A 24,562-nucleotide genomic window follows, 5' to 3' on the forward strand; every position below is an offset into this window, starting at 1 on the left:
TGGTTGCACCTACGGTACGGCTATCTGTATCGTTGAGGCACGCAAGCCTCCCCACCAACGGCAAGGTCCATGGTTCTTGGGGGGGAGGGGGGGTATGTAAGTATAGCTTTTGAAATTTGGGGCTTGTCACAGATAACTCCTAATTCAAGGCATTTATTCAAATAAAAGGAAGTGGTTTGCAAATAAGGTGTATTGCCCTTTTTGTTGTGTAGTTAGATAGCCAGTACCAGTCCATGCTTTTCGAGTTAGCAAATTTTGAAACAGTATCTATGGGTGTGACAAGATCCCAATAGAATTCATGTGCTCTAGGAAGCTCATCAGCAAGTACATCCATTGCTGATGTGTCTGACTGGTTAATTTTAGATCTTAATTCCTCTATGATAGTAGTAAAGTAATTAATGAGCTCTACTGGTTCAAGCAGAATGTCTTTAGTTTGTGTACAAGTGGATTCTTGTGTTATATCCCAGGCAGCTTTACATTCGTTCGAAGTTCCTCCTATTTCATTTTCATAGGCAACTTGTTTGGCAAGTTTAACTTCGGCTTTAGAATGTTTTTCTTACATTTCGGGTAAACTTTAAAAAATGTCATACTGCTCTGTGCAACGTTTGCAATTAATTTTATAGATCTTGTACAGTTAAAGTACTTTTCCCCTGAAACTAACCACGTCATCAGTGTACAATTTAAGCTTTTTACCCTTTTTGTTTGGTTTGGAACTGTTTCTTTTTGGTAGTGAGCTAGAGTAACAGTAATCACTATATGTCTTCAAGAAATTATTAGAGAGAGTTTTCACAGTTGATTTATGTACATCACATTCATAAACAAAGTCCTAAATTGTGTCTCTAAGGCAGTCTGTGAATAACTTAATACATTCCTCTTTCTGACCACGTGTCACACTTGGCTACTTATTTGTAGTCACATTATCATTATCTGGCTGTGCAGAGTGGTATGTGATGAGTAGTGGATCACGAGCTGCAAAATATTCATCTGCTATGCTAACAGTGTACAGGTCTCTTGAGAAATTAACTATAGTATGTCCAAACACGCATTCCAAGTGTTGGACTATTGTTAGTACACTCACTGTTGAAATCACCACATACTGCAACATTAGTATTGAGCTTTACAATTTTTCTCATCATTTGTTCAAATTTCTCAAAACATAAATTAGCATCACAATTTGGAGATCTACACAAACTAAAAATTATGATATTCTGTTCAATCAGTCTTATATAAATAAATTCTCCATTTAATTCTCAGAGGAGCATGAGCCTACATCTGTTTTAGAAAATTTTATGTTTTGTTTAATAAATATTGCAAGGCACCCCCCTCACATTTTCCCCCCATTTCTCCACATTACAGATGCCAAAATGTACTCATTAAAAATGAAAAAAATCTACTGCATTTTGTGTAAGACACTGTTCTGAGATGCACGATATATCACTTTTTTTTTTTTTTTTTTTTTTATCTTACAAAAATGTTTCAACGCTGATAATACATTCCTAATACTGCAAATGTTGACTTGCATGAGGTAAGTTGCAATGTTTCCTGTAGCTTGAACACACTGAGGTGGTCTGCTTTTTCACAATCACAAAAGTTATGCAACATCTAACAACTGATATAAAATACACATGATCAACAGTTTTCTTAACAGCTGAGCCAGTTACATTATTTAGAACTTTCATTGCATACACAAAACTATTTAATTGTTAACTAAACAATCCACATGATTTGTCAATGACAAGTCTTTGGACATGTTAACTCAAAGAAATTTAATAGAGTATGCGGTGATCAGCTCTTTGCCTCATAATTTAACTACAATATATATTCAGCAGTTTATTTCATCCTGAAATGCACTATCTGTGTTTTTGCAAGGTTCAGTTTCATAGTGTTATTATTTGTCCACATTCGTGAAGAGTTTACAAGGTATTCAATGCCAGTTCTACATTCTTTATATGGCAAATTATCACTATGTATAGAACTGTTTCTGACTTTATCTTCGATGGCATGTCATTTGCATAATACAGGAACAACAATGAGCATAGTATCGCTTCCCGGGTTACACCTGCTTTTATCTCCTTCCTACTGGAACAGATGCTCTCAACTTTCTGATGTATACTTGCAGCCAATTTGTAAAGCAGTAGTTGATTGTTTACAGTGTCAAGTGCTTTAGTTAAGTCACAAAGATACTGGGTACACATAGTTTGTTACCAAGGCATTTGCTTATTTTAGTGATTTGTTCATTAATATGGTGCACAGTACTTCACCCATTCCTAAACCAATACTGGTTATTCAAAATAATGTTATGAATTATGTTACACTTTCCTAATTTGTTACAGGCTGTTGACTCCTATATTTTTGAAAAACATCCTTACTATTGATACCAGTTAGACATTTATTGTCTCATCGTGTCTGCCCCTTTTATGGATTCATTTAACTTCAGCATGTCAGGGGATGATTTATTACATGGCAGAACTGGGGTGGAATATCATGATAACCTGCCTTAATTATTTTTGTTGCAATCTCATTCCAGCCCAAAGATTTAAGATTTTTTAGGGATTTAATAACGCTAGACACTCAGTGACAGGAAGCATATGAATTTAAATTCTCCAGATATGTGCTGCATTATGTTGGGATATATGTGGCAATGAGAGAACTCGTTCAATTCATTTGAAGTTACAAAGTACCCGTTGAATTCTTCACAGATCTGTTTGGAGATGTTAAAGGTTTCCCCAACTAATTTAGGGTTAAAGTGAGTAGTTTTCTCAGAACTTATTTCACTACTGACTATCTTACATACACTTTTTGATTTATTTATGGCATATGAGATGAATTTACCGTTTGCCAGTTGTTTCATTTAACGACTGCCACATATTCATTGGCATTTGCTTACATACATGAGAAATTCCCAATCACAGTTGTTATTTCCTTCCAAGCACAGTTTCCACCTTCTAATGCTAGAAAACTTGGTGTGTTTAGCTACCCATGAATGTGTATTACTGGATTTGTCAGATACTATTATAAAGGGGAAACATACATTGAATATAATCATGAATTCTGATACAAATGCATAATAGTTAGTGTTAGTGTTAACACTGGTTGCTGAATTACCAAGTAATTTCATTCAGTTTCATGACAAATATATTCACATTTTGTTGATTAAAGTTCCTGACTCTTTACACTGTGTGCTTTTATCTAAATTTGGCACTGAGACAAAAAGGACTGAATGGTCAGATAGCCCCAAATCTAAAATGAAATTTTCTGTAGCACCATACTTGATACTGCCCCTGAAAATGTTTTTCAGTTTGAAATCTAGTTTCTGATATCTTTGTCTTATCATTATGCAATCTTTCTGAAACTTTATGGTATCTTCAGGTCTCTTCCACATATATAGCCCTCTTTCATGATTCTTACTAAAACCAATGTTGGCAATGATTAAACTGTGCTCTGTGCAAAATTCTACCTGGCAGTACTCCCCCAGACCATTTTCTCCTACTATTTTTCTCTATCCTCCTGTATCTACTATCAAATCCCAGTTCCTCATCACAATTTAATTTTTGTGTTCCTTAACTAGCTGAATAATTTATTTTAGCTTATCATAATTTCTTTCAAACTGTTCGTATTTGTGGAATTAGTAGACACACAAATTTATACTACTTTGATATATATTAGCTTTTTGCTTGTTTTGGCTATGGCAATCCGGTTACTATGTTGTTTTCAACAGCTTACCTGCATTCTCATATTTTTTATTCATTATTAGAGCAACTTTTGTGTTCTCCCCGATTAATTTTGTGCTGATAACCCTACACTTGCCTGACCACCACATTTCACTAATTCCCACTACATGTAACTTCTCCCTATCCACTTCTTGTTCGAAATTACCTAACTTGCCTACCCAATTAAGGGATCTAATATTCCACATTTTGACCCATACAATGCCAGTTTTGTTTTCCTGATAAATCATCCTGAGTAGTTCCCAGCTAGAGATCCTAATGGGGGTTATTTGACATCTGGAACATTTTACCCACAAAGGTACCATCATGACCAAACCATACAGAGCTACACGTTCTGAAGAAATACAACAGAGGTAGTTTCTGATTCATTTCAGGCATTTACATTACCAATATAACTAGATTAAATTTACTTGTGGTACATGGCCAAATCATCCAGACTGTTGTCCCTGCAACCACTGAAATGGCTGTTACCCCTCTCCAGGAATAATTAGTTAGTCTGGCCTCTCTGCTGATACCCCTTCAACACTCTAATGTGGTTGCACCTACAGTACAGCTACTTGTATCTTTGAAACACGCAAGTCACCCAATCATAGCACAATATGCATTGATTGTTTGTATTAGTCACCTAATGTAAGAAAACTCTCATTATATCCTACATAATATCCTAACATCAGTACATACATAAATTGACTGCCTACTAGTATTACATTTCTCCCTGAATTTTTTAAACAAGAAGGACTATCAAGGAGATTTATGAAGGCATTCAGGGTTATTATCAAGTATACTACCCAAAAGTGGTTTTAAATGTCTGTATTATAAGAGAACCTCTATCTCTGAATGTTTTTTTTTGGCATCTTAGAATATATTCTGCAATTATTACTTCCAGTGTTAATAACTGCGAATCATGATCTGACAGGCAAATCCTAGTTATTTTTACAATGGACCCATACTTACAAGGTAAGCGATTGTTTTTCTCCATCTCCAACAGGGTGAGGGTTGGGTCCACAGCTGAAATTTGGAAACTTCTTCCATTCCAACAGCTACTTTGATTTTTTTTATAGCACCATCAGTTTCAAAAATTATAATTTCATTGTAAAGTGCATACCATCATATCTTTACCACAGTCATGTCCAACATTAAGCAAGAAATCACTTTCAAGGATACTTCAGCAGGAAACCAGTACCAACTACCCACAAGCAGGTGACAGCCTTAGTAAGGTAAATTATTATCTGTCACTTTGAGACACCTTTCTTCCCACAATACAGGATCCATTTCCTTAGCAGCAAGGTCACCGTGTGTAGTGCTGCACTGAACTGCTGCAAATACTGTGCAGGCCTTCTTGGCTGCTGTATCCAACAATTCATGCCCTGAATTCTCATACGCCCTGGTAACCAGTAGAATATCACCTCCTTCCTTTCTTTTTTAGTTGAAAGCAGGGTATCTTTGATGTGCTGAAGTGCTTTCTTTACTGGGTACGTGCACTGGATTAGGCTGTTCCAGGTCACACAGTTGGGCAGGCACGCGCACAGTTGGGCAGGGATGGGAAAGGGGCTAACATGTAGGCAGTCCTGCAGCTGTGTTGTAACATACATGAGCATACTCCACTGGCCACATGCTTTGGTCAGGGGTGGCCAAGCAGCTTGTGCATGCATGGAAAATTTTCAATTGGGCAATCTGGCAGGTAGCCTACACTATCTGCCACTGCCCATCTGTGTGCTGAGGGGCAGCACGGGTGCCCTCACCCCACAGGGCAGCAATGGAACAGGCTGCACTAGATAGCTGGCACTGCACTCAGGGAGTCAGAGAAGAGGTGAAATTTTGTAGCTCGAGTATGCCTCATCTACTTTAATGCCTTCAACATTGCTCGTACAGTTGCATTGTACACAATAAATTCATTTGGTAAGCATACCTTGAGGACAAAATGGGGTAAAACACAGAGCAGACCACATCTTCCTCCTCCTTAGACCTATCATTGTACACTAGCCTATATTTGTACTGCTGTTTTAAAATTTTATAAAATTTAGTTTTAAAAATTTAATCTGGATTATTGTCTGTCTCTCTTGTAGTCTGCTGATTGTGAAATAATACAGAGACTCAACAACAGCCAGGGTGTAAAAAATATCAAAAACGCTGTCAGCTGTAAGTTCATCTCCAATTTACCTTATAGGCTAACAGCTTCAGCAGTATAATACACTTTCATACGGCCTTCTCCATTAGACAGTAGCTGCATTTTCCAATGACAAATATATGTATGTCATATTTGAAAATAACCAGTCTTTGTACCAGCTTATACATGCATGACATTAGCACATGACAACACCTCGAACCAACATACTTTATACACAAGGATACCATCACATCACCATTAAACCACATAAAGCTCCATGTTCTCTAGAAATACAGTGAAGTTAGTTTCTGCTTCATTTCAGGCATTCACAGTACCAACACTGCTAGGTCAAATTTACTGATGCTACATAGCCAAATCAATCATCCAGACTGTTGCCTCTGATATGTGTTTGAAGGTGGTGGTGTGTGCTAAAGTTACATATACATGGGCAGGTGCAAATACTTGTTATATTCACATATGATACACATATGTGAGTCATTGGAACATCCAGCATCTATTTAGTATAGAGTGCTTGATGATGGTGTATTATATTGCCAAAACCAGTAGCCTATAAAAAAATTGGAGGTGAATGTACAGCTGATGGTGTTTTTGATATTTCTACATATATATCAGCTGTATCCTACTATTCAGCAAAGCAAGAATGAATGCCTCTAAGACAGCCATAGTGGGTGATGACTCCAACCCTGGGGAAAGACTGATACTCCACTTACCCCCAAGTGTTGTGAGCTCTTTGTAATTTTGTCATATGATGACATGATGGAGACCGTGGCTGTTGTTTGAAGACAAATGTTGATGGTGTTAGGACAGCAACCAGCCACAAATTTACTTTCAGTTCCTTTATTCAAAGGGCACTGTTACCGGTTTCGAATAGTTGTCATTCATCCTCAGATGGTTTACACGCTTCCTTTATGACATGTTATGTGTTTTTTACAGATTAATTTCCTAAAATATAAATAATACATGATTATAAACACGCCACACACAGGTGGTTGCGTTATACATTTTCGTTGCATGTGACTTACTTGAAATGTCGGTTTGGAGTGTTTGTTTCCATAACATTCGTCCAACAGATGTAAATGCATTTCCACTGCATTCTTATTGTTGCACACACAAATTGTTCTCACTAAACACTTTAGATTTTTCACTGATAAGATTTCTACCATGCAACACATGTTTTGATACATACAAAGAGCTTACAAACATATGAGTATCACAGATGCTATGATATATCGTAACATTTGACGATGATGCCCTATGTTTGGAAATGATCATATATTCATTTACGCAACTGTAATGCCTTTTACACTAGTACAGAGACATTGAATTTTTGAGTTGATATTTTTAAATTAATTATAAAGTTCTTTTCCAGTATTGGCAACTCATCTTGCCACCCCCGCCAACAAAAAATGGCATATTTCAGAACGATGCTACACCAAATAAAATAAGTACCAATGAGTGACACAGACCAACAAAATGAAATCGATATAATTAAAACAGTTGCTCATAATAATGGATATAAACCCACAATGATAGAAAAACTCCACAACAAAATGTAGACAAAAACCACAGATCCACTTCACAGCAGTCACTTCAAGCCAAATCAGTGTGCCACTGAAGCCAAACCTAAATATGCTACTCGCCCATACATAGGCCCACTTTCATACCAAATAGCAAACTTATTTAAAAAGAAGAAAAATATCACAATCAGCTTTTCCACAAACAATAAATTACAACAAAAAGTAATCCATGATGTAAATACCTCCAAGAGTCCCTACGTTAAATCAGGAATATACAAACTCAAATGTGATACATGCCCAAAATTCTACATCGGACAGACAGGCAGAAGTTTTGGAATTAGATACAAAGAACATATTGATGCTTTAAGACTTGGTAACTTGAACAAATCAGCATTTGCAGCTCATATTGCTGAAGAAAACCATTCAGTGGGAAGCATTGAGGACAACTTAAAAATTTTGCATCTAGCACAAAAAGGAACCTCTATGAATATATTAGAAAAATTAGAAATACACACACACAAAAACAGTACCCCAGACTATATCCTTAACAAACAAACAGAGTTAGCTAACACCCCTTTCCTGAAAAATTTCCAAAAATTGCTTTCCAGCCTCAAAAGCAAATAATATTAGTACACCTATCTGTAGATCAAGTAGCAAATTTATATGTTACTATAATTCTCATGATGCTAAATGTAATTAAATAATATACTATTTTACCTATACCGTTCTATATAAAAAACTTTATAATTAATTTAAAAATATCAACTAAAAAATTCAATGTCTCTGTACTAGTGTAAAAGGCAAACATAGGACATCATCGTCAAATGTTACGATATATCATAGCATCTGTGATACTCATATGTTTGTAAGCTCTTTGTATGTATCAAAACATGTGGTGCATGGTAAAAATCTTCTCAGTGAAAAATCTAACGTGTTTAGTGAGAACAATTTGTGTGTGCAACAATAAGAATGCAGTGGAAATGCATTTACATCTGTTGGATGAATGTTATGGAAACAAACACTCCAAACCGGACATTTCACGTAAGTCACATGCAACGAAAATCTATAACGCAACCATCTGTGTGTGGCGTGTTTATAATTATGTATTATTTGTATTTTAGGAAATTAATCTGTAAAAAACACACAACATGTCATAAAGAAAGCGGGTGAAGCGTCTGAGGATGAATCACAACGATTCGAAACCGGTAATGGTGCCCTTTGAATAAAGGAACTGAAAGTAAATTTGTGGCTGGTTGCTGTCCTAACACCATCAACAGTTGTGAGCTCTGTTTTCACCTGGATTGTAAATGGCTTCATTGCTCATATGTATTTTCAAAAATCAGTTGCATGGACAGTCACTCGGCCAGGAAAAATACTGCTGATTGTAGAGCAGCCAAGAACTTATATGCCTTATGATGCATGAGGAGTTACTGCTGGATGGATAATTCAAGCTCAGTCGCTCCAGTACACAGGGTGGTCTGTAAGAATCTGTGGCCAGTTTTATCCCCTCACAGGGGATGGCATCTAAGACCTTTAAGCACGAATGCCTCACTGATCCATACAACTGGCAGCCACAATCCAAACTACACTCATGCTCATAAATAAAGGAAATGCTGATGCATGGTGAAACAACACTCTGATGGGCAGTTTGTTGGTTTAAATCACCTTGGGGTATGACCATGTTGGCCATCTGACCTGCAGTCATCGCAAGGTGGCGTTGGCAGCAGTCCACATACACAGAGGTGTGTTGGTGCATGTCAGAGTATGGTGCAGCGAGTAAGTGTGCAGACATTTTCAGACGTGCTAATGGTGACTGTGTGTTGAAAATGGATCAAAGAACACATATTGATGACGTTTTGAGGGGTAGAATACTAGGGTGACTGTAGGCTGGTCAAACACAGCAGGTCGTAGCACAGGCCCTCCGTGTGCCACAAAGTGTGATCTCAAGATTATGGCAATGATTCCAGTAGACAGGAAACATGTTCAGGTGCTACAGTACGGGACGTCCATAGTGTACAACACCACAAGAAGAGTGATATCTCGCCATCAGCACCCACAGACAGCCATGGAGTACTGCACGTAGCCTTTCTTGGGATCTTACTGCAGCCACTGGAACAGTTGTCTGCAGACACACATTCTACAGATGACTAAACAGACATGGTTTATTCACCCAGAGACCTGCAAGGCGCATTCTACTGACCCCGGAGAGCCTGTAAAGCATGGTGTCAAGAACACAGTACAAGGTCATTGGAACAGTGGTCCCAGGTTATGTTCATGGACAAGTCCAGGTATAGTCTGAACAGTGATTCTCACCGGGTTTTCATCTGGCGTGAACCAGGAACCAGATGCCAACCCCTTACTTGAAAGGTACCTGTATGGAGGTCGTGGTTTGATGGTGTTGGGTGGGATTATGATTGGTGCACGTACCCCTGCATGTCTTTGACAGAGGAACTGTAACAGGTCAGGTGTATCGGGACGTCATTTTGCACCAGTATGTCCGCCTTTTCATGGGTGCAGTGGGCCCCACCTTCCTACTGATGGATGATAACGCATGGCCCCACCTGCTGCCATCGTGGAGGAGTACCTTGAAATAGAAGATATCAGGTGAATGGAGTGGCCTGCCTGTTCTCCAGAGCTAAACCCCATCGAGCATGTCTGGGATGCTCTCAGTCAATGTATCGCTGCAAGTCTTCAAACCCCTACAACACTTCAGGCGCTCAGACAGGCACTAGTGGAAGAATGGGAGGCTATATCCCAGCAGCTGCTCGACCACCTGTTTCAGAGTATGCCAACCCACTGTACAGCCTGTGTACGTGTGCATGGTGATCATATCCCATGTTGATGTTGGGGTAGATGCGCAACAAATTTTGCAGCATGTGTGTTTTGGGACGGTTTTCTCAACTTATCACCAATACCATGGACTTACAGATCTGTGTCATGTGTGTTCCCTATGTGCCTATGCTTTTAGCGCCAGTTTTGTCTAGTGCCACGTGTGTGGCACCACATTCTGCAATAATCCTTAATTTACGAGCATCAGTGTAGATCACACAAAAACGTATAGAACTGGGGTAGGAGCATACTTTGGTTGTGGCACTTCAAAATATTAAGCACGTTGAGAGGTCATACTTTCAGGTCTCTCAGGTACAGTAGAAAGAGATTTTTTAAGATTTCTTTTTAATTAAAAACAATGCCCAAAAACATCTTCAAATCTCTCTCACTCACAATGGCATCCCTCACTATCAATGCAGGATGGCTACATAATCGTTGTGAACAATGGAAGTCCACGTACACTGTATTCTCAGCTGAGAACTCAAAACTTGTGCCAGTAGTCCAGTCCATTCTCTTTAGTGTAAGTGACAACTTACATGTTGCTGTTACTAGGTTGGATGATTGGAAAAATACAGTAACATTGTTCACTAATAAAGAGCACTGCACTGGCACCTTCAGAGACTCAGCACACATCCTTGTAAACATCCTTCCCCTGCTCAAACTAGTCCAATACCAATTCTCGAACTGAGGATGTGAAATACCCTTGTAAAAGGAAGAACTGTAGGAAGATGTGTAGCTGTCCCCTGAAGCACCTTTGATGGAGCTGTCTAACAATGCTTCCAAGTGGTGTTTCAGGCCTTCCAAAGATCAAGAAAGATTTTGACAAGTTAAGAACTCACAATGGAAGTGACTAAGGATCTACTTAGATTCGAGAACTGAGATAAGATGGTGATTCACCACATACTCCAATGTCTTTCCTATGCAATTTGTGAGATATCCAGTTTCAGAAGGAGAATTAGCAATGTATTGCTCCACAAGTTGGAGAAGTCTCCCATTTCCCACATGCATTTGAAGAGTGCAAGGATGATTTATTTTGCATTCACTGGGAGTTGTTGCAACATGGCATTGTGCAGTTTATTGTGACCCAATGCTGTGTCACGAGCCACAAACAATAGTGCACCCAGCTCGTACATGGAGAACATCGGTTGTAAGCTTCCTCAGTCGAAAGTCCCACTTATCTCTCTCAGAAATAATCCTATGACAACAGATCCTGGATGGTTGTAGCCATCACTTTGCGAAGTATTGCAACACTGCATGAGCTGTTTTCAGGGATGGTCAGGAGAAAACCATTACACATTATAGCAGTTATTAGCCACCTCCCACCACTCTCAAAAATACTCCTGGTGGTCTGCCCTACTAAGGTAGACTTTGTGGATTGATTTACAGAATGAAGGAATTCTTGCTATGATCTCTTTTTGTTCACCTTAATTATTCAGTGCCATTTCGCCCACACTACCTGAAAGGCCACAAAGTTCTCTGCAGCCTGTTGGCCTTTTAAACTGTTGTAGGGGTGCATGCCTGCACATTGTTCTGTTTTGAATGGGTTTCCTGAAGACATGCATTTCCCTGTGATACCATTCTCAGTTTCTGTGTGTGTGTGTGTGTGTGTGTGTGTGTGTGTGTGTGTGTGTGTGTGTGTGTGTCACTGTAAAATGGAGTCATTTCATCAGTGAGGTCTGTCTACACCTCCCTGTTTTCCTTTAACTTCATCTGGAGATTTGGAACAATCAGCAGGTTACCGAGATACATTTTGATTCCCTCAGACAGACATCCAATTCCATCACTTCAGTAGGTGAGTCATCATCAGACTCTTCTGGCAAAATGAGTATGAAGTAGTCTGACAGCATTGGAGCTACCTTTCTAAACTTTTGATTTTTTCTTCTTCTCTGTTTGGCTCTCAACTGTGATGTTGGCATGGTGTAATACCAGTAGCAATCTTTGTTGAATTTTCAGGTTGGATGTTAGTACTTTCTATATACTGGACCATTATATTTAAATTTGTTTGCTGTTGTGTAAGTGTGGCTTTGCAGGTATACTTGCAAGCAGCATAGGTACTACTATTACTTGTTTTAGTTTGAATGGAGATGCCAACTTTTGGTGCTGTTTTCTTTAACCCTGAAGTGAAGGATTTTGCAAAAGGAAGGCATAAGCATCTTGCATACTTTTTTGCTTCTGTATAGCCCATCCATTTTATTACCTTCATTTCTCGCATTTTTTTCTTCCTGGAACATGGAGCTTTTGCAGCTCCAGGCCGCATGATTTCCTGAGCAATTCACACATACAGAGCAGTGAGCACTTGATTCAGTCATGATTGGCTGCTGCACCACATCTACCACATACTATTTCACCTTTACATAGCATGGTCGTATGTCTATGGTGTTGATATTTATTGCCATACATGGGATTTGGAATAAATGGCCACACTTTAAGACACAAGAAACCCACCTACACACACACACACACACACACACACACACACACACACACACAATGGTTAATCAAAATCACAAAAAAAAAAATATTTAAATTTTTTCCAGCTCAGCATTTTACCCACTTCAGCTTGTCCCTAACCCTAGTAAACACCACTCCTGCTTTATCACCATTCCTTTTGTAGTTCACTTACATCAGTTGACATTTCATTTCATGGAATGACACTACATTTCTGCACAGTGTGCTTTTCAACAATAGCAGCATATTCCCCAAGCTTCTCATACTTAAGAAAACATATTGCCCACCAGCAAGTTGACATTTTGATGAGGTGAGTGCCATTTCTGAGTCTGCAAGAAGACTGAGTCTGTTGTTACTGCCTCTAATGCTTTCTGAATGTAAGATGAGGACAGCTTCTCAAATGTACCTTCCTCTCTTTTTATTACCAAAAGTATATTTTGCAGCAAATGTGATCTGTTACTCTTCAAATATTTAATTTAACTCACTATGTTCTGTCAGGCTAGTTACCCGAGTTCTCCTTGATGGTTGGGCATGAATACTGATCAGTGGTCTGTATAATCTACTAGGAATGTTTTTTTTTTAGAAGTAATACACCCCATGGGCATCCCAGGAGCAAGCAGCAAGTAGGCAGGTAAGTAATGGCTAATGCAGACAAAACCCTGCTTGCTTGGGCAAGTCTTATACAATCTGGCACAGTAGGTTCTCAAGAAGTTCCGCTACCACACCACATAGTGGTCACTAATGCATGCACAGGGCTTACAGTTACAGACAGACAATTGACAGCACTCAACAGTCTACAGTTCACAAACCCCTGGTTCACCGAACATAGCCATCAAAGACTGAGGAGCTCACCATTTGGCAGGAGGGTGTGGTTTGCTGAATGTCAATGGTGCAGCAAACATTACTCCATCTCCCCCCCCCCCCCCCCCCCCCTCCAGAAGGTGCTGAGGTAGTCGTCAGGATAGGGTTAGGGTCTCTTGGCCCTGGGTGGAATCATGTGGATACAAACAAACCTTACTTATGATGTTGGGTGTCTAGCAAAACACACTTTATGGTTCAGGTTCTCTGTGATATCTTCATGATATGGACTCAGGGCCAACACACACCCTCATTCATCCATAGACTCAACACCTTCTCTCCCACCTACCCTCTTTCAGTCCAGTTTGCCACCTTCCTGGATGTTGACTTCCTGATTTCTGATGGCTACTTAAAAATCTCTGTCCATACCAAGTTCACTAATAAACAGTAGAACATGCATTTTGATAGTTGTCATCCCTCCAGCAGTAAAAAGTCTCTGGCATAACGTCTGGCCATATGTTGGAACGCGCATCTGTAGTGAAGAACAATCCTTAGCCCAGCATGCTGGAGGTCTTACGGCGGCATTCACAAACAGGCATTCCCCCTAACTTAGGTCACAAATATATTTCCCTTGCCATATCCACACAAGCCTACTCCTTCGATCACACTAATGAACGAGCTGCAAAAAGGCACCTCCACCCCCTGCCATCCTAATCGCACAGTATCATTCTGGACTGAAACATTTTACTCCTGTCCTTCGCCAGGGCTTGAACTACTTACCAACATTTCCAGAACTGAGGAACATCCTATTCACTAACCTTCCCACGTACTCAATCTATGAAATATCGTAGTCCATTCTTATGCCACAGATGCAAGACCTGCTCGATGCACTTACCCAGGATGTCCTTTTCTATTAATGTCAAACACATATCCTATCTTATCAGCAGCAGGACCAAGTTTGAAAGCAGTCATACCATACACCATCTCTGTTGTAGCTACTGCACAGCATTTTGTAAGGACTTGGCCACCAGCTAGCTGTCCATCCAAACAAATGGCCATTCCTAAATCAGTCAAGAGCAGAGTTGACTACCCAGTGTGTAACAACAACAACTCTGTCCTATTGTACATATAATATTTTTTCTTCTGATTTTTCGATAAACTTGTGTAATTGATGTTCTCATTTCATTTTTTTTTCGTTTCATGTCATTATGTTAAGAAAACTGTAAATAAGTTTCAATGTGAATATTAATGTTTATGCCAAATGTCAAGCAATATTGTAATAGAATTGAACTTAACAAATGTTGAAACTGTTGTAAGATGTTTAAAATTGTAACTGTGTGTCTGGTCCATACGTAGGCAATGTGTTAGGATACGTAGAATGCAAAACCTCAGGTGAATACCAGGCCTGTCAGGGAGCAGTAAAAGGTGGATGGCAGGCGAGCGCGGGAAAATGCACGCGCGCACTGCACGGCACAACGGGCTCAGCAGTAGTAGTTGGAGTTTGGCATTGGTTTGAGCAACACCTTCTGGAGCGAGGAAGCTCTCCTGGAAGACGTAGTTTCACTGAGCCCGGGTATGCCGTTCCAATGCCCACACAGTATGGCAAAATTCCATAGGCACTAAATGGAAAAGTATTGTGACGCTAAGAAGAATTAAAGTGCCGATACGTCAAGCGCCATAGCTGTGATCGATCATATGTGTGCTCTGTGCCTCGCCATCTCGCCGCCCGCCAACCACCACATCGATACTAGCAGGTTGAAACTTTGGGTACTGTATTCGTATGGATCAGAAAGTGAACTGTGCAATAATAACCTAAATTTTACCAGAACTTTCCCATCATTTAATTATCCTCACAACTAACCTAGACAGGGTCCTTTCCAAATCTTGTGCAATCCCAGTGTCCCGAAATGAAAGTCTAAAATTTGTGTTAATAATAATTATTTGCAGACCTAGCTATGTTAGAATGGTGTTTGAAGAAATGTTTCGTTAATGAACCAGTAAATGAATAATTAAAGTCTAATGAAGTTGAAAGATAACTTTAATATTGATATAGTAATGAAGTTCAATTATTTCGAGACAGATATAAAGGTATTTAAATGAGCAGTAAATAAGATGAAAAGAGTAGTAACTTATATACTGGAAATCTTGAACGCATAATAAATTCAGTAATCATTTTTTTTAATACAGTGATCATAACAGTTTCAGAGTCCCCCCCCCCCCCCCCCCCCCCACTTTTTTTCCATTTGAATTCTGAAGTGTTCTAAATTGGTTTGACCAGCAAAAGTTAAAGTCAAAATTTATCAGTGTTTTATCTTTATCAAAATTGACATTTTGTGTGTGGCACGAAAGTGATATTTCTAGGGTAACCTATGCCCAATTTTAATCAGATTAATAGACAGTATAAAGTTTTGTAGTATATGTTATAGTGTAGTGTTATGTATTCATGGTTTTTTCCATATCAGTACAGAACGTGAAACTATCAGTTCAATAGATTTTCTGGTTCTAAAATTCTACTATATTATGCATTGTTACTACTTGTTGTTTTGTATGAATATATACCAACTTGTACAGAGAAGAAACTCAGTTAATGCCTAATGAGGCTGGCGAGCGTATTATTAACAAATCGGTAGCATCTTCAGAGTTGCTTTCGGTCCATCCTGACGTGTAATTGCATTTCGAACTTACTTGACGTATCATTGTTATTACAGAGCGGATGTAAGTCTGATTTGCCACCATTCAGGTACACGCGGTCGATATCTATACGAAAATCCTTTTTTATAAGGTAAACCCCGCTTACTTACCTTAGCACAGGCTTTAACGAGTACTGTGTCACGTGGAGGTTACAAGTGGTGGCACATGCTGCTGAGCACAACATTCTCTACTTCAATGGCTGTACCACAACCCATGCAATCTACATCCTTTCATTGAACACCAGTTTCTCTAAGTTATGCAATGGGAACTATCCATCGTCGAACATTCTTCAGTCTTATGTATATCATAATGCTAAAACTGATGTGTCTCCTGTACAGCATGATCGGATGATCTGTATATGTATGTTATGAGATGAATAAAATACAAGTACAAGTCTTGTAATTCTCCTGGCCTTAGCCTCTGTTAGATCCTGTCCCACGCCAGTCTTCACTCCTGCCTCCATAATCACCACTTCACTCATTCTCTGTTCACACTCTCCTCTTTGCAGGATCCCACTAATTCTTTTATATCTCCCTCTCCAAGTCCACAACTCCAAGTCATTATGTGCCAAACACAATTCCCCTTCCTGCACCAGAATGAATTCATCGGTGTCACAGTCTTACCCTGTACTTTTGCTGCATCTCCCTAGCAACTATCATCCAGCTGTACCTTCAACCCTCCCCTCACTCTCCACCTCCTTTCTGCCCTCACCAGAACCCTACATAATGCTTTCACCTCAGCCAAGCTGCAGTACTCAACTGGACAATCCAGTCATTAAGTCACTTGTGTGTGTGTGTGGGGGGGGGGGGGGGGGGGCGGCACGCACACACACATGTGCACACTTGTAGCTGACTGACACACTGTCTCATTTATGTGTCTGTTGATAACTCAAAGACTCAACTATACAGCAAGTTGTTTTCTTTACTCCTTTGATTACTTATATTCCACCATGAACAATTCATTACTGTATTTTGGGTTGCATTTTGCTATAATATCTTCACAGGCATTTTGTTCATGTGTAACATTTCAGCAAAAAGAGGTGCCATACAAGGGAAATGAACTTGAAGGCAATAATACAGAAAATGAAGAGAGCATAGATGAAGATGAGAACTGATACTATGAGAAAAATTTGATGGAATGATGATGATGATGATGATATTATTATTATGGTTGAGGAGGCACTCAACATCATGTTCATCAGCGCCCTGACAAAAAGTCAACATGCAAATCTAATGGGTGGGGACGAAGGCTGTCCCCACATGCAGAACACTTTATAACGTATTAAAATCTGCCGCCCTTCCCCACCAATTTAGGGATGAGGCCTGACAGTTCACAAAATTACACCTCTCTTTTAACACTCGTATTGGTATCTGCAAGGATGGCAGGCAGATCTCCAGTAAGACCAAGGGCTGCCCTAATATCAGTATACAGGACACATGTAGCCACAATATGCTTAACTGGAAGCAGCACACCACAAACTTCACAGAATGGTAGATCCTCCCACCAGAGGAGGAAGCCATGTGTGAAAGGGCTATGCCCGGTGTGTAGTCTGGTAAGCAAAACCTCCTACCAGCGGTGTGGCTGACAAAGTCCACCAAGCTTTTGTGGTTGGTTTGAGTGACCGCAATTTGTTGTCTGTCACATGCAACCATTGAGCCTCCCACTGATGCATGATGCATCTATCAGAAAATGAGATAATGGCGTGCAACGGGATGGGACATTGATGGACTGCACTATCCCAACATGCTTCCTTAGCAGCTTTGTCAGCCATGTCATTACCTTGTATCCCCATGTGGCCATGTACCCAGCAAAATATCGCCTCCTTGCCACGGTGTTGGAGCCGCTGTAAGGAGTCATGGATGAGCCAAATCAGCCGGTCTACTGGATACATTTGGCGAAGTGCTTGCAGTGCACTAAGAGAGTCGGAACAGACAAGAAAACCCATACGGTGATGTCTGTGAACCCTCTGCAGTGGCATCAGAATTCCCTATAACTCTGCATCATAATTTGTAAATTGTTCTGGAAGACAAACTTTAAAAACCCTATAAGGGAAAACAGTAAAACAACCATGAGCATTCTCCTGCTGGGATCCATCTGTATAAATAATGATAAAACGATGGTATGTACTTAAAATAGATGAAAACAAAGTCGTAAAAACCAAATCTGGAGTACAACTTTTCTTGTGCTGTGTCAAGCTTAAAATCACTTTGGGCCTCTGAAGACACCAAGGTGGCAGTGCGTTCCATCCCTGGGTGTGTATTTTCATGCCCAAGAGATCCAGATCTTTGAGAAAGTCTGTAGCACACATACCAAATGGCTTGGTGGCAATTCCTGAACAGTCGTTCGAAGGTGAGTTGGATCACTGAACTAAATACCAATGACTGAGGTGACACAGAGATTTTCAGTGCCTGTCGAGCCAAAAGGATACATCGCCGCATCCAGAGTGGTGGTTCACCAGCCTCTACACACAGACTCTGAACTGGGCTGGTCCGAAAGGATCCAGTCGATATCCGAATGCCCTCATGGTGGACAGCATCTAACATCTGGAGGTAGGAAGGACAGGCCAGTCCATAGACCACGCAGCCATAGTCTAAGTGTGATCAAACAAATGCCCTATAAAACTGCAGGAGGTGGGACCTGTCCGCTCCCCATGTTTTGCCGCCAAGGCATTTCAAAATGTTCAACGACCAGAAGCCCTTTGTTCATAGGTCTTTCAGGTGTGGGAGCCATGTTAGTTTAGAGTCAAATAATAAACTCAAAAAAGTGCATAGTGTCTTGAAAATGTAAAATACAGTCCCCCATTGTAAGCACTGGTTGGTTAAAACTTCGACGAGCACAGAACACTGAAACACCTAAAATGAAAAAAGGCCTATGGAGTATGTTCACACTCTCCTCTCTGTAGTCTCCCACTACTACTTTTTTACCTCCCCCTCCACGTCCACTAAATTTGTGCTTGCTTGTTCTTCTGCTGGTGAAGGTGTTAGTTCGCTCCCAGCATTATAAACACTTGTCAGCACAACACAGAAACAATATCCATACTTTTCCACATTGTTAGTATGTTCTGTTATGTGTTATCCTGTGCCACAAGAAACTGGCAGACTGCACTTTCAGAACAGAAAACATACTGACGAACTCTAAGGAACCATGTGACCTACTTACAAAATCATGTACCAAAAAGTCTGAAGGCTGAAACCTGAGAAAATCTTAGATCTAGAACAGACACTTAGATGGTGACACCTTGACCTCACTCAGAAAGTACTGACGTTTTGTCACTGTCATGGTTTTCAGTCCAAACACTCATACAAGGGTATCTTCAGAAAAGAGCTCCTAACCCTTAAATCTATATCTGATGTTAACAAATTTCTCCTCTTCAGAAACACATTTCTTCCCAATACCAGTATACATTTTATATCTACTCTACTTCAGCCATCAGTTCTTTTGTTGCCCAAGAAGCTAAACTCACCTACCACCTTTAAAGCTTTTCCTAATCTAATTCCCTCAGTCTCACCTGATTTAATTCAACTACATTCCATTACTAATGTTTTGTTAGTGTTCATCTTATATCCTCCTTTCAAGACAGTGTTCATTCTGTTCAACTGCAAAGTCCTTTGCTGTCTCTGACAGAATTACATTTTCACTGGCAAACCTCAAAGTTTTAATTTTGTCTCCATAAACTGTAATTCCTTTTCCATGTCATTATGTGCCGCATACAATTCCCCCTTCCTGCACCTGAATGAGCTCATCGGTGCCACAGTCTTACCCTGTACATTTGCTGCATCTTCCTTCCAACTGTCAGCCAACCTTACCTTCAAACCTCCCTCTCCACCTCCTTTCTTACTTACACATAGTGTAAGTAATAAAACAAATATAAAGTCAGAAGAAGACAATAGTAGAATCGTTCGTACCCCAACTGTACTACTCGGCAAAACAAACTGGTAACGTGGCCATGGTGGGAACTCCATCATGTTTACACCCCAGAAGCAAGGAGGGGAAGGTAGCAATAGCATACACTCCACTACTCTTACAAGAGGATCACTGTCACACAATATTTGTCTTTACATGCCACTGAATGAAGGGCACATTTAGAATAAGAATGGAAACAGCACATACAGTATATTTCTACTTTGTTGCTAATCCATAAAACTACCTCCCCTGGTGTTGTTGCTATTTTCACAGCCACATCAGTTTGTTGTCTGCCATTTGTCATGAATGATAATGTTCTCATCTATACTAATTGATTTGATTATAATTTCAGTTTCCTCATCTGTCAAAGTATCTCCCCTGCAGTAATCACCAGACACTTTTTTCAGATAATAGACAATTTTCTAGTCTTCTAACATCACAACAGTAAAAGTTACAATAAAAGCAGAGCAACCAAAGTGGCTAGCACTTTTAGGTAGTACTGCAATGGTCTCGAGTTCAATTTCTGGTAACCACTTCTAATTTATTTTGGTGAAAAGGTCTGGAAGGAAGTTCACTCAGCCTTACGAGGGCAACAGGAAAGATACTTGAATATAAAAACAGCCAAACTGACCCACAAGTCATTCAAGTAGAATTATATCAAAAGGCTTGCATCAGGCAGCATGGCACACGACATGTATTTATTAGCAGCAAAAGCATCTGCCTTTACTTTTTCAGGTTAGCGAGCATGATGCTTGTTCTTTGCAAGATTCCAGACCAGTTATATAGGATTTAGGTTTAGATGGTATGGTTCAAGTAGGCAGGGAACCATTTTCTTGCAAAATTTTGTCAGTGGGATAAAGAGGAGTAAGTTGTTGATCCATAATTAATGCCTGAAGTTTGGCTTTCCTTGTCTCTACATGTTTTTAATTTTTTCCTCTGTATTTCTACATGAGAGTATAAACTGCAGAAATTTGGTCTAACAATACATTTATCTGTATCATCAATGTAATATTCAATGGGTGTATTTTACTTGTTCTGTTTTGGGGCAGATACTTCAATCTTGCTCCACTCTGCTGATGCTTTTGTTGCTAATAAGTAAACAGTGTGTCACCTTGCCTGGTAAAAGCCTTTCAACATAACACTTCTTTGATGACTTGTACTTCAATTTTGCTGCTTTTATGTTCCAGTAGCTTTTCAATTGTTAGGAATCGAACTCATGACCTCAGCATTACTAGCCAAAAATGCTAACCATAAGACCTGGAGGTCAGTTTTATTTTATCTGCTGTTAAATTAACATTTACTGTTACGAAATTGGAAGACTTCATTCCATTATCAATAAAATTACGTTAACAGAAAGTTATCATGACTTCCCACGAAGGCATATTCCACAACAGCTTTTGTCATCACTTTTCATGCTCATACTGTGAACTAAGAATGTGCACTACTTTGAATTGGAATGCGTCTGTAACTAGGCACATGACCAAGTTATTTCCTGCTATACCTGGATTACCACTTTGTCTTGGTAAATAATGCAATACAAGACTGCGTAGATGGAAATTGATGTGTATATTTCATGCCACAAAAACGTTCTTAATGACTGAGATGAAGCTTGTAAGGCAAAATACACATTGCATTCATTTCAACTACACCACTGTTAGTCAACCTTGTCTCTGCCGCCCGCTAGTGTGTGTTGCAGCTTTCATGTTGGGCGATATGCGATAGGGGTTTTAAAAACCTTTTCATTTTGTTTTCATAAAATTTTGACAAAGAATATGGTAAGTAATTATTGCTACATGCTTTCTTTATAAAATTTACAAAGTAAAGATACTTCCCTACTTTATTAACCACCATTATTGTGGAAGCGGTGGGTGGTTAGAAAATTTTACTTCTAGTAGAGGAAGAAAAGTGGGTGGTAAGTAAAAAAGGTTGACAACCCCTGAGTTTCAAAAACTTAACTTAAAACTCATAAATGAACTTTATCAGCAAATGAGGATCAACAGACCAAATACATGTAAAGATCCCCTGTCATTCTTGGTGATTTGGACTTTTTCAGCTGTGTCAGGTGTTTTGGGAGGTACAGTGTATTTAAATTTTCATAACCTGCTACAAAGCAACTATATCCTTTGTGTCTTGTGCCATATCTGGACTTCGTTAATTTTCACCATTGTCTGTAGTGTCCTATCATTAAATTGTTTGACCGGTGTGAGTTAATAGTTTCCTTCAGGCTTCAGCCTACAAGTGTAAAAAATTTCTTGAAGAAACCATTTTACTGCAAAAGTCAGTTTCTTATTGAAAACACTATTTCATTTGTGAAATTAATTAATTAATTAATTAATTGCAAAAGTAAAAAATGTTTATTTCAAATGAGAAACAGCCTCATTGAGGAAACTGACTTCTTTCAGGAAATGGTCTAAGTCTCTCAGCACCACCAGTGGCCTTTTTGTGTTGTTTCGTCTTCTTCTGTGTGCATCCACCTCCCAAGCCTGGATTGCAATAGAATAATCCTTGCTCATCAAGCCTATTTCTGAAAATGATAAAACAGATTTTAGCTGGTATATATGGAGATAGTATCTGTTCTTTCGGACTTGTCCGAAAGAACAAATACCACCTCCATATATAGTTAAGACCAACCGGCCATTGACCTCCTCCTTCTGTGCGAATGCACACGCATTGCCTGAACTCTTATGGGACTTGGTCAGATTGTCTGCCATGAGTAATGAGTGTAGTGGACAGGGGCACTACGAATGTAGTGTGTGGACATTAAGTTGAGAATGTGGGCCTCACGGGGAGCGTGCACGGGATAAATCCCAGCAGTCGCACTATCCTCTGTGCCCTCGGTGGCTCAGATGGATAGAGCATCTGCCATGTAAGCAGGAAATCACGGGTTCGAGTCCCGGATGAGGCACACATTTTTAACTGTCCCCGTTGATGTATATCGACGCCTGTCGAGAGTGTAGGGTCTTGATTTAATTATCATTTCTTTTAACTGTTATGTTCCAATTTCAAAGGACTCCAGTATTTAAAGAAATTGTGGCTTGGCAAATGTTTTGAGTTTTATAAAGAGGTTATCAAAGGTACAGATGGATATTTTTGCATACCTTTGAGAACTGAATATCAGAGATGGAGTCTACTCAATGGATAAAATATTTGCCACAGTGTTTTTAACTGAGAGTCTAGATTCTCTTCCTAACATAATGTAAACAAATTATTATGTGCTGAAGAAACCTCATGCACTTCCATTTTTAGGCCTGAAGTTATCTTAATAATAAGTATGATGTCTCACACTCCAAATTCCCTTCAGGACATATAAATTTGTCAAGTAGTAAGAAAAGTTTAAACATTGTAATTTAAATATACTGGTGCTGTTTTCACTCAAAGTTTGACCTATTCACTAACCAAGTTGGCACAGCAAACTCTTGATATTTCTTCTTCTCGACTCAAGTGCTCCGCATGTTGACAAGCAACTTTTGCAGTTCTACAGTCCCATGAATAAGACACCCAATACTTTCTTGTAAGTTTTCATCGTTTCAATACTTTGTGCAAAGTGTTAAAAACATCAACACACAATTATCAATTAGTTACCTTTTTACAAGCATTACTGTACATCTTGCAATTTCATTGGCTCCTCAGTACCTTAGCCAGCAGTTAATTCTGTGCTGTCAAACATACATCCTGTAAGCAATGCTGTTACAGTTTTTGAATATTACTATTTCCAGTTCTTTTACTTTCCACTACTGGAACACTTTTAGAAAACCCAAACTTCAGACACTTCATGGACACAGTCAACCTTTATTCGGTATCCAAAATAATACATTGCTAACATGGAAATGAAATTTTCATTGCTCACGGTTTACTTAAACACAGTTATCATACATATGCTCACCTGATACTCTTCCCATTCTATGCATCTCTTAATGCCTCTCAAGTCAGCCGAAGATTCCTCTGCTACTCTCTCTGAAATAAACAAAAAATAAAAAATAAAAACAATTAATTTAATGAGTAAAAACCTGTAATCAAACAACTGCAGTTTCGTATGAGAACCTGGAGATGACAAAAAAGGTGTTAATACTTCTTAATGACTAAATACTGAGTTGCACAAAAGACAACACTTAAATTTCCAAAAATTTGGCAAAAAATTGTGGTTATAGCCGCATTCAAGGCTGGCAATATTCAAAAAAATCCAAATTTTCTATGTAACATCACTTTTTGAAGACAAATCTTACAAATAGTCAAGGAAAAGATTGAGTCATTTGTGATTCCAGAACAAGTTGATTTTTATGCTAGGGAAGAATGGCATACCTCCACTCAATCTGATCCACTATACTGAAAACAATTATTAAAGAAAACAGATTACCATGGTTGATTTAATACATCTCACAGCGCATTTCAATACTGTAAATCACCATCATCTATAACAAAAGCCTGTAATTTCAAAAAAGATTATTTCTTGACAACTGCTGTCAGAAACATTTTTCACAACTGTAGATTCTTCATGGAATTCTTAAGATAGGGAGCAGATG

At 39.2% G+C, this 24,562-nt stretch overlaps 1 protein-coding gene across 1 annotated transcript in view; it reads right to left on the reverse strand.

The window, feature by feature from the left end:
- The window catches only part of LOC126185053 (uncharacterized), a 904,507-nt gene that overhangs the window by 831,490 nt on the left and 48,455 nt on the right, over positions 1-24,562 (reverse strand). Inside the window, exon 2 of the mRNA XM_049927811.1 lies at positions 23,926-23,996. Coding sequence (XP_049783768.1) covers positions 23,926-23,996 — 71 coding nt within the window. The remainder of the gene's footprint in view (positions 1-23,925; positions 23,997-24,562) is intronic.

The sequence above is a fragment of the Schistocerca cancellata genome, chromosome 4 (genome assembly GCF_023864275.1).
Source record: "Schistocerca cancellata isolate TAMUIC-IGC-003103 chromosome 4, iqSchCanc2.1, whole genome shotgun sequence".
Taxonomy (NCBI): domain Eukaryota; kingdom Metazoa; phylum Arthropoda; class Insecta; order Orthoptera; family Acrididae; genus Schistocerca; species Schistocerca cancellata.